Raw genomic sequence first — 12,041 nt, 5'->3', positions numbered from 1 at the left:
CATTGTTGCATTACATTGTTGTTACATTGTTGCGTTACATTGTTGTTACATTGTTGCGTTGTTGTTGTTACGTTGTGGCGTTACCTTGTGGCGTTACATTGTTGCATTACATTGTTGCGTTGTTGCTTTGTTGTGTTATATTGTTGCGTTACATTGTTGCATTACATTGTTGCGTTACATTGTTGCGTTACATTGTTGCATTACATTGTTGCTTTGTTGTGTTACATTGTTGCGTTACATTGTTGCGTTACATTGTTGCGTTACATTGTTGCGTTACATTTAGCATTACATTGTTGCGTTACGTTGTTGCGTTACGTTGTTGCGTTACGTTGTTGCGTTACATTGTTGCGTTACATTGTTGCGTTACATTGTTGCGTTACATTGTTGCTTTGTTGTGTTACATTGTTGCGTTACATTGTTGCGTTACATTGTTGCGTTACATTGTGGCGTTACATTGTGGCGTTACATTGTTGCGTTATTATTTGAACTCAAACTATGATATCTTTTCTAAACTTAACCAAGTAGCTTTGTTGCTCAAACCTAACTATTTCACAAGGTAAACCACGAGGCATTGTGTGTTTCTGCCTGGTGATAAGAGGTCTATCATGCATATCATCTATCATTTGGTAATCTGTACAATAAGTAACAATAATTATATCTTTTATCATGTTTCCAGTGTTGATCATTATGACAATGACAATTCATTCTGCCTTGTTGTTGTGTTTGTGTGTCCAGGCGCTGTCCGAGCCTCCAGTATCTTCCCCATCATGAGTGTGATCCTGCTCTTCATGGGGGGGCTGTGCATCGCCGCCAGCGAGTTCTACAAGTCACGCCACAACATCATCCTCAGCTCCGGCATCCTCTTCGTCTCAGCAGGTACGAAGGGAAGGAGAGGAAGGAGGCGAGGAAAGGGGGGGAGGGGAAGGAGGAAGTGGGAGAGGATTGGCAGGATGAGCAGGAGGTGTCAAGGTGAAGGTGTGACGGGGGGAGGAAGAAGAGGGAGTGAGTAAAATGGTAAAATGATAGATGAAGGAGGAGAGAGGATCATTATGGAGAAAAGATGTAGAAGTATATCGGATGTACTTTGGGAAAAATGACAGAAAGCGTCTTCAAAAAATCTATTCTTTTTTGGAATCAACATATTTTTCTTAGTTCTGTCAAAGAAAGAATGGAAACAGAAACAGAGCTGATGACAAAACAAAGACGTTATCCTTAAAACTGCAACCACTGATTTTTCTTTTTGGGTCTATTTGACAGCAATGACACATTGGATATCACCTCACACAATTGATAGGGCTGAAGTTAAAGCCGTCAGATGAGCCTAAGTCCAATATTTACACTTCGTTTAGCTGTTTTGTCTCCACCAGCTCCTGAGGGAAATATGTCTCTTTAGCTGCTAAATGCTCCTCCACTGTGTTCACATCGGTGCTGAGCAGGCAGTCTACAGGACAGAGTCTTTTACTGAGAACACCTTTAAAAGAGTCGACCAGAACGGTTAAGTGTACAGGCTTAAGGATTCAAAAATAGCTGAGAAGGGCCTTAAAACGATCAATAGCTGAAGGGAATTTCAGATTCCTGTGATTATTATACGTTAGTTCGTCATTATGAGCAACCATCATAACCATGGACTGTATATAAGTGGACATACTCATTGGTTTTTTGGACAGTGGCCTCGGTTTTGGCGATCAAGCCGTCGCCATTTTGGATTTTTGTAACCAGTGAACCGAAGAAGACTTGGAACTAGAGATTGAGACCATAAACTCATGTTTACAATGTTTACTGAGGGAATAAATCAAGAGAGAAGTAGAGTCATTTTCTCATAGACTTCTATACAACCTGGTGGACAGGAGAGAGAATGCAGCTTTAACACATGAAGCTTTGACTTCACTCGGCAGAACCAGAGGTTGCATCATGGTCAGAATACAGTTACAAATAAAGCTGCAGTTCAGGTCAAACAAGTCAGTCAGTCAGACTGGTTTCCTCCCATAAGAAAAAAAAATGGACACGACTGCACTCGCTGACCAGCAGGTGGCGTGTTGCGTAGCGTTTGACGCAACAGTCGCCTCAGGACGAAGTTAAGGAGACAAAGATAGCCCAGGTTGCCATTTTGCCAGAGCATTTGTGTGTGTGTGTGTGTGTGTGTGTGTGTGTGTGTGTGTGTGTGTGTGTGTGTGTGTGTGTGTGTGTGTGTGTGTGTGTGTGTGTGTGTGTGTTTGTACTCTGGTTCTAGGCCACGGCCTACTGTGCTGCACTAGATAACTAGTTCCCCTCCAAGTCAGAAGTGAGGGATGCAGTTCTCTCTGTTTCTCCGTCTGCGTCTGTCTCTCTCGTCCTGTTGCTAGGCTAAGAGGAGGCCACTGGGATTACACTCTAAAAATAAGGTGTCCCTGATACTCTTCTGCTCTGATCCATCTCAATCAGGCCCTCTCAGTCCTCACACCTCAGTCTGCTGCTCCGTCTCTTTACACAGCATTGTTTTCACTGTTTCGTCTGCATAGCTGTCCTTTCTGTCTGTCTGTCCGTGTGTTTATTTCTGGCTGCACACCGCCAGAGTGATGATGGATGACAAGAATGACAGATGATCAAAATAGGGGGAGGGAGAAAAGGGAAAGGAGGAAAAAAGTGAGGCGGACTAGAAAGATCGACTGTGAGTTTGAATGTCGTTGGAGGTGGAAATATAATATGAGAAATAAATGTGAGGCTGAATCTGCCCCAGTTTGCATCTCAAAGAAGTAGAGAGAGCTTTGGGGGCAACAGAGAGAAAGAGAGAGAGAAACTTCTGTCCGTCTACAGCCACAGTTTGAACTGATTCTTATCACAATCAGTCATCAACTGTGTTCATCTTCTCTGTCTGAAAGCTGTTCGGCTGCTTGACTTGGTGGACAAAAAATAATAAAATAAAATTGGCTGTGAAGTAGCAAAACAGGAACATTTGTACTCAAAAACGTAGTAATGTTTTGGTTACTGAACAGGCCTACTGGACACATACGCAAGGGCCAAGAGAAACCTACCTAGACTGAAAATTACCACAAAGAAACAACAATAAAGATATGAAAATGAACTACAAAAAGGCACAAAATTACAACAAAGGGAAACAAAATTACTCCAAAGAGAAACATAACAACTACAATAGATATAAAACAACTACAAAGAGACACAAAGCAATTACAAAGAGAAACAAAATTACGACAAAGAGAAACATAACTACAAAGAGACATAAAACAATGACAAAGTTACACATAATGACTACAAAGAGAGAAAACGACTCACAGAGAGATGCTTCACGACAACAAAGAGACACAAAACAAAAAAAATACGCTAAACAACTATAATGTCTGGGGCATTGCCTCATAATCAACCGGTGATGATGGTTTTACCATTAAGGGCTGCCAATACTTCACTGTTCTTTATTGAGTCGATTAAACATTTGCATACTTTGATTTCAAACAGTTCAGGAATCTCACCTGTTTTCAATATAAATAAACTTGTTTCAGGAATCGTCTGTAAAGAAAAAGACAAGTCTCTAGATTAGACAAAAGGAAACCTTATTGCCAACGACTCCAGCCGTCAACACTGAGGAGTCTTTGGTGTCTGCACTTCTTTCAGCTGACAAAGATAATAACTGTGATGACTTTGGTTGTTTTTAGTGTGTGGGCCTTTTTGAGTAACACTTTGGCTGTGTTTTTATCCTTTAATCTCGTCTCCTTCCCTCTCCTCTTGTCCTAGGCCTCAGCAACATCATAGGAATCATTGTGTACATATCAGCCAACGCCGGGGACCCTTCCAAGAGCGACTCCAAGAAGAACAGCTACTCCTACGGCTGGTCCTTCTACTTCGGCGCCCTCTCCTTCATCATGGCCGAGATGGTGGGCGTGCTGGCCGTGCACATGTTCATCGACCGCCACCGGGAGCTGCGCGTGGGGGCGCGGGCCGCCGACTACCTCCAAGGCGCGGCCATCACGCGCATCCCGAGCTACCGCTACCGCTACCGGCGCCGCTCACGCTCCTCGTCCCGCTCCACGGATCCCTCGCACTCCCGCGAGGCGTCGCCGGTGGGGCTGAAGGCGTTCGGGGCGCTGCCGTCCACCGAGCTGTCCATGTACACGCTGCCCAAGGGCCAGACGGGCACGCCGACGGCCACCTATAACTCCACGGAGAGGGACCACAACTTCCTGCAGGTCCACAACTGCATCCAGAAGGACCTGAAAGACAGCAGCAACACCGCCAACCGACGCACCACACCTGTATGAAACTGAACGAGGGACCTCAGACACTTTAAAGAATTAGAGGGAACTTTTTTGGGGGGGGTGGGGGTGACGGCAAAAGACGGACGTACGGAGACGGAAGAGGGCTTAAAATGGATAGATGGAGTGAGGGGTAAGAAGGGAAGCTCTGAGCGCCGAGTTTCTGTTTAAAATAATAACAAAAAAAAAGGAAACAGAGATAAAAATGCATAAAAAAGAAACATGCATGATTTTCCCATCTACCATTGTTTAACGAGTTTTGAACATGTTTGTAAAGATTTGAGGGGGAGGTCGGGGCGGAGGAGCCGGGTGGGCGGTGGGCGGTGGGCGGTGGTGAGACGTGGGAGCGGTGGGCCGAGCCAGACTGCCCGATAAAAAGTGAACTTTATATTTTTTACTCTTCCTCAGTCTGATGGAAAAGGGGGCGTGGCTTTCCCCCTCGGCCCCGCCTATGATCCCGCCCTCACACCACCATCCCACAAGACCCCCCACACACACACACACACACACACACACACACACACACCAACCCGTGACCTCCCGTGAACCCCACTCCTTTCTTTAGTTGCTGTATCTTTCTTGATTTCATTCTTTATTCGCATTAATACTGTGAACCATTTTGCGGTGTGGGATTTTTTTCAGCAGGGAGCAATTCAGGCCGCAAAAAAAGAAAGAGGAAAAAAACAAAACCGAGAAAAAAAGTTAATATATGTATTGATTATATATGAATATATGAATATATATGTTAATAAAATCATGACTAGACTTCCCTGGTGCAAAAATATCAACAGAAAACAAAAGAGACAAGTGAGACTCGGGAAGCTAAACCAGGAGGATTCTCCGTGAGCGGCTCCTTCGACGGGCTTACTTTATGAACTGATATTGGTTAGTTTTAGACACATCATCACTTTCTTTTACAACGGAAAAAAATCTTTTGGCCTTCCGCCGAACAACCATGGCAGCGAATCCTCGTTCGGGGTCGACTCGACGGTCGTTCCGTTGACCTCACTTTTCTTTTAGTTTTTTTGCTCCATGAAGAGAGAACTCTGGGTAATGGAGGATCTCTCTGCAAACTTGAAGAAGAACTTTGGACAATTGAGACGCCGCTACTGCCAAAGACACAAAGTAGTGCGTGAGAGAACATGGCTACCAGCGAGGTGAAGCTATAGTGACTCCAAAAAATTAAGAATTTACATGCATGCTACTCAAAAATCATCCGATCTGCTTTTAAGGAACCTATGTTTTGAACAATTGAACAATGATACCATGTAAGGGCAGTTGGGGGTGACAAAGTAGAAGTTAATGTTACAGTACTGTGTCTATTTCAGTTTCTCTTTTATTTTTTATTCTTTTTTTTGAGTGGGTTATTTGGGATGGGGCTTCATTACGCTTGAAACAAAAAGGAACAATCTTTGGAGAAGGTATCAAGGCTTTTTTTTTTATCTTATCTTGCCTTTTCATTTCTTTTCTCGGTTCCTTTGAACTCTCACACAGCCTTAGTCTCTTTTCTTTGTCTCATTTTTCTTGTTCTTTGGTTTTTGCGTTGTGTTGTTGTAAATGAGAATTCCAAAAAACTAAACAAAAAAAAAAAGCGTAATGTCTTTCAAGGTGCCAAAACTGAATGATTCTGAACTTGGATGCATCAAGTCCTGATGACGAATAAAAATTGAACCACCCCGTAGGGAACAGAAAGAGTGCGTGTTGTATCATGTTTGGTTGACAGATTCATTTAACCAGAGAAGCACCAGCGTACATTTAAGATTTGAGGCATTTTAGTAAGAAAGCAACAAAGAAAGACAGATATCAAACTGAGAAATAGAGACATTTCTAAAGATTATAAAGTGAGAATGAAAACACGGTGCAACACGAAGCTTAAAGCTGAATTAAACAAAGTTCATCCTTTTCTGTGGGACTCATATCAATGGCAGCTCAAAGCATTGTGGGATGACAGGTGATGCCAGAAGGATCGGCAACTTGAAAAGAAGGGAGATTTTAACATGCAACGCCGATAGCTTGAGCAAGAAACAGTTAGCGTTGTTGCATCATTTCTTCATTTCACCATCTGTTCAATCAACAGCAGCTTTCTTGCCTCAGAGGGAAAAGTGCAATTCATTCGTTTCTTCAGCTTCAGCCAATAGAACGGCTTTAAAAAAGCGTCAAATGCCAAAGTTAGGTCAGGTAAAGTCGTGGTTTAAACTTGTCTTCTTTGATGCAATCTTTCGTGAAACAAATGCACCAGATTGGAACTCAGCTGCGTCCTCGTATGTGTCCACATGCGCCTGAAGGGTGATCGGTGTATTTTGTGCTCAAAGGAGAGAAAATTCTTCACAACAAAAGTCGGTCTCCTGAATGAAAGTCCTGTGTTTGTTTGAACCGTCCACCTTCTTGCCCTCCACCCATGTTGTTTTATTATACACCATCACATTTATGGAGCATTTCCCCTGAGCGTCTACTAATAACCTGGACAGGTTAAGACCCGCCCACTGCAGCATTCAAGCACCAGGATTGGCCAGACTTTCATGCTCGCCAAGACACATGTAACCTGATTTGTGCCGGGATTCATAATGAAGCGTATCAGACGTTGAGGGGCGTGACAGAGCGAAAAACAGGCTGTATTAATAGACCTGTTTGGATGAAGAACAGCCTCGAACAAAGCGCTGCCTATTTCTGATTTTCCGATTAGTTCTTCACAATAAAAGTTTCCCGTTAGTTTTGTTGAGTTAACTCAAACCACGATCTATTCTCAAACCTAACAAAGTAGTTTTGTTGCCTAAACCTAACTGTTGTTTCCTGTGAAGACGTAAGTTTATTTTGAAACAACTTTATTAATGTTACAAGTGGAAACTGACATGTGTTGCTTGACTTTCTTTGGAAAACGCACAAAAAACGAGGAGTAACTATATGTAAGATTACATATATGAGGATGTGTCCAACCTTAACATGTCCACGTTTTCAGTGGAATAACGTCTTCATGCACCAATCATAATAACTGGGCTTTTCCCATCTCATACTGCTCAACATTTCCTCCCAGAGAACATGAAAGCACCGTGATCTCATCGTGTTAACGGCGGTAGAAAATGCAGCAGTGCTTTGCAGCACGGCCAAGACGTCCTCAGGGTGCGAACAGCATGTACCGCAACATGTTGGCGCGGTTTATTAATGATGTTACACACTGTTCGGTTTTTTTAAACCATGGGTGAAGAACACTCTGTCCTTTTGTCTTTCTCTTCTTCTGACTTTTCACGTGATGACTCCCGGTTCTGTCTCACCGTGAGACTTTTATTTGTCGGCTGATCCGCTGTTTCAATCGGCTGCAGATGAAATGTCAAATTCAACATCAGCCTCGATGTCCTGCTGCATGATGCCCTGTCTCTATACGTTCACTCTCTCTCTCTCTCTCTCTCTCTCTCTCTCTCTCTCTCTCTCCCTCTATCTCTCTCTCTCTCTCTCTCTATCTCTCTCTCTCTCTCCCTCTCTCTCTCCTCCCCTGGTGCGGCGATCAAAGTGGCTGGCATGTCTCTCTGCAGCACTGCTGTGATCACTGAAGAGAGGCGAGCGAGGGAGGGAGGGAGGGAGAAAGGAAGGAAGGAGGGAGGAGAGAGAAAAAAAGGAGTGGAGTAGTCTGATTCAACATCGCCCCCTTCTGGTGTGGAGGAACATCGTGATTTTATTCCTGTTCGATCTCGGTGACCTCCAAAAGATCAACATCAGTATGACCAGAATAATCCGAGACTTAATTTGTAAAATGATAAATTCGAAAAGCCACTATAGAATACTTAAATAAATGTACATTTAAAATGAATAATTATTGAACACCCACAAACACTAACAATTCAATTCAATGTGGCTCCATTGGCATGAAAGTAAAAAAACAAACAAATGAAAGCATCGAAATAAAAAAGAGTTCACAAAGATAAAAATGTCTGTGTAGTTGAGCTGCTGCAACACCCGAATTTCCCCCATGGGGATCAATGAAGGATATCTATCTATCTACTGATAATGATGAAGTAGGAACAATGAAACTGAGTGTCAAAAAGTAGCATTTATTGGGGAAATAACTTTCAATGTGCTGTTGAGCTGCAGATTGTATTACCTGGACAGAGCCAGGCTTGCTCTTTACCACTGTTTCAAGTCTTTATGCTAAGCTAGGCTAACTGGCTGTAAACGAATCGAAATTGTTGCACACCACTGATTTAGGCAAACATGTAGGGTTGCTGTTTGTTGCAATTTCCACTTTATCATTTATTGCTTTTGAGCAGCTAATATTGGTACCAAAAACTAAACTAGACTGGCAGCCTTTTCTGGCCTCTACTATTTCAGATCAGGTCATCATGACGTCACCCATTGGTTTGTGGACGGATGTTTTGAAGCTTCGAGTTTGGCGATTTTTCCGACGCCATCTTGGATTACAGCCGTAGAAACGCCATGTACAGCTATGGTAGAGACCTGTCAATCACAAGGTAGCCCTTTATTAGTCCACTTTTCTAAATGGAGCATCATTTACTAAATGAACATCATGCTGTATTGAAGAAGACTTGAAACTAGAGATTGAGACCATAAACTCATGTTTACAATGTTTACTGAGGGAATAAATCAAGAGAGAAGTAGAGTCATTTTCTCATAGACTTCTATACAACCAGAGGAGTCGCCCCCTGGTGGACAGGAGAGAGAATGCAGCTTTAAGACATGAAGCTTTGACTTTAGTTGGCAGATTTGGAGGTTGCCACTTGTGCAATCTTCATGTTTAGGGAGTACGTTGTCGGGTCCGGCCCCGCCAGTGTTAATAGGGCACCGCAGCATTTTTCTTGACCAGAAAAAACAGCGAGTAGCTCTCCTCATCTTGAATAAAAGGCATGTTTTAAGGTTGTTATGTCGCTGCAGGCACAACATAGGCAGAGTTAACAATATCACAAAGCTACAAGTCACCTAAATGTCCTTTTAAATGTGAAGGCGTTACCTCTTTTGGGTGCTACTGGTAAAAGGACATCACGTTTCCTAAATGGCAGCCGGGTGACAATGTAATATGAAACATCTTTTCTTGTTATTATGCAGGTGAGCTTGATTTTTTTGTCATGCTGCAGCTCAGACAGGAGGGTAGCAGATCTGAGGGAACAGCTGCTGTGTCCTCCCTCACCTGCAATTAGCAAGCTTTTTAGGTCACGGACAGTTAGGGGCTATGGAACACACACACACACACACACACACACACACACACACACACACACACACACACACACACACACACACACACATTTTTAAACAGAGAGAGAGACCGGGGTTGAGGTCGATTCAATCAAATTACTCCATTAATATGAGTTAGCATAATTTACAATCATGGTATAATTTGGTTGTAGCGCTGTGGGGCACGGCTGATGTAAATTGCAAAGGAGCATGGGAAAAAAAAGGTGAAACTATAAAAAGAGAAAGCCACCAGACAGACAAAAGAGCTGATCTGCAGGAACAAAAAGTGTGTGAGGAAGAGAATAAAGAGCGAGTGTGAAGGTGTGAGATATGAGCTGGGACGCTGTGCCCTGTGCTCAGGATGTGTCATGAATATAAAACGCTGTGTTTGTTTGTGCGAGGAGCTCTGCAGTCAGATGAAGAAAAGCAGACCTCTGAGCAGACATGATGAGTGGAGATGCAGTTGTTCATTTCGTGTCAGAGGATGTTGTCATCATGACGTCACCCATTGATTTGTGGACTGATGTTATGAAGCCTTCGACATCTTTAATTACGGCCGTCGCCATGTTGTTTTAGTTCACAACCAGTAAACAGGAAGTGACCATATATGGACTGAGGAGGAGTGACGTAGAGACGCCGTATACGTCTCTGGTGTCGACCTGTCAATCAGTGTGTAGCCCCGCCCTAAAGCATCCCCTGCTTTATGGTCTGTTTGACTCTAAATGGAGCATCATTTACTAAATGAACATCATGCTGTATTGAAGAAGACTTGAAACTAGAGATTGAGACCATAAACTCATGTTTACAATGTTTACTGAGGGAATAAATCAAGAGAGAAGTAGAGTCATTTTCTCATAGACTTCTATACAACCAGAGGAGTCGCCCCCTGGTGGACAGGAGAGAGAATGCATAAGATAAGATAGAATACTTAGTTTAAGAAAGACACACTTTAAATGTCATTATGACAACTTTCACCTTTCCCTTTGTTTTTGTCACTTTACTGATGAATGGACCTTCCTTTCTGAAATACATGTTTTGCCTTTATTATGGATAGTCAGGACCAATCATTGGTACATGTTATGCAAATTTAAATTATTCTATTTCCTCACTTAGAGGAAAAAGCAGGACACCTATTGTCGGTGTGGATTTAAAGAACATGCAACCTTTGTGTTCATTCCCTTCTTAAATCTCTTTAGTTCTGGACCCACATGGGCCTCGCATGATGAGAGGCACTTATGGTATACTTAAGATAAAGCCATGATAACAGGACATGTACGCATTAATATGTAAGACGTGAACAGTTTAAAATATTCATTAGAGTACTGCAAAAAGACCCTGCATTCATTACTGTATTTGACTAAATAGAAAATAGTTCTTCATAAATAAGACTTAACACATAATATCTCCGATATGAATTGTGGAGAAAGAGGTGTTCAGTGATTCAAGGATCATTTATTGTCTTTTCGAAACACAGGAGTGCACAACGAAATTCAGTCGTAGTCCATCTGTAACACAACAAACACAGTTGTAAATTCCTGTAGTGATTTTTTTGGAATATGCATCATAACGAATGTAAACATGTCAACAAACACAATTCTCTGGTCAGATAATATGGCCGACATCTTCACGTTAAAAATTCAGCATGAGGAAAACATCGTCCATCATCTTTGACTGTGTTTGAGCACCAAGCATCATGATGTAAACACAGAGTCCACCTCCTCTGGACCACCGGAGTCCTGCTCTCTGTCCTGATGTCGACCCGTCAAGAGCAGCTTGATCCAGGTCTCTGTGAAGATGTGGACTCAACAGTCACAGACATCAGACAGCCAGGAGCATGCTGGGTAGTGTAGTAGCCTCAGGTCTTGCGTTTGGGCCTGCAGGTCTGGCTGGTCGTTCTACCGTGAGGAGGTGATCGTCTCGCTGCCCTTAATCCCAACTCTTTCTTTCCAGATGTTGATGAATGTAATCATATTCCATTGGTGATGAAACAACACCAAAAAAACAACAAATAAAGCAAAATTCATGGGAGCTACCGGCTGCAGCACGTACATGCGGACATGAAAAAGATCTACTTGTTTAATCTCGTCACCAGATCGAGCTCCTCTCAGCGTTGACCTTCATCAGACCCGTCAGCTTTCAGTGACCACGTCTGCCCTCTCTTGTGGCTAAAACAGTGAACATCAGTTTCTCCTGATGTAATTTACAAGGTCTGCACCAACGGAGTGAACCTGCTCCGAATACTAAATGGAGTGTGTTTGAAAGAGGAAGTGTATGAAGCCCAGCAGGCTGCTCTCAACAGCTCTGTGACTGCTGACCGACCGCTGCAATATCTGTGGATATGAAGAAGTCTCTCCCAAAGCAATAAGCAGCGGCACACACTCTCCATCCTGAGATGTTATTAAGTGATATTCCCGAGACATGATGTTCCTTTTGAAATGAACAGAACTGTTGAGAGTGTGAGAGTGTGAGTGTGTGTGTGTGTGTGTGTGTGTGTGTGAGTGTGTGTGTGCGTGTACAACAGTGTCTCTGTCAGAGCTATGGGAAAGAACTGCAGTTGCCACAGATATTACAAACATTTATTGCACATTTGTGGGTACAAAAACATAAGTAAAGGAT

At 42.9% G+C, this 12,041-nt stretch overlaps 1 protein-coding gene across 1 annotated transcript in view; it reads left to right on the top strand.

Annotated features, from left to right (window-relative positions):
* The window catches only part of LOC129096253 (voltage-dependent calcium channel gamma-2 subunit-like), a 61,567-nt gene extending 57,170 nt beyond the window's left edge, over nucleotides 1-4,397 (top strand). Inside the window, exons 3-4 of the mRNA XM_054604985.1 lie at nucleotides 736-876; nucleotides 3,727-4,397. Of these exons, the coding sequence (XP_054460960.1) occupies nucleotides 736-876; nucleotides 3,727-4,250 (665 nt within the window). The 3' untranslated portion in view covers nucleotides 4,251-4,397. The remainder of the gene's footprint in view (nucleotides 1-735; nucleotides 877-3,726) is intronic.
* Nucleotides 4,398-12,041: the final 7,644 nt, after the last annotated feature.

This window comes from Anoplopoma fimbria, chromosome 9 (genome assembly GCF_027596085.1).
Source record: "Anoplopoma fimbria isolate UVic2021 breed Golden Eagle Sablefish chromosome 9, Afim_UVic_2022, whole genome shotgun sequence".
Taxonomy (NCBI): domain Eukaryota; kingdom Metazoa; phylum Chordata; class Actinopteri; order Perciformes; family Anoplopomatidae; genus Anoplopoma; species Anoplopoma fimbria.
The sequence above is the reverse complement of the archived record's forward strand: the minus strand, read 5'-3'. Positions and strand labels throughout refer to the sequence as shown.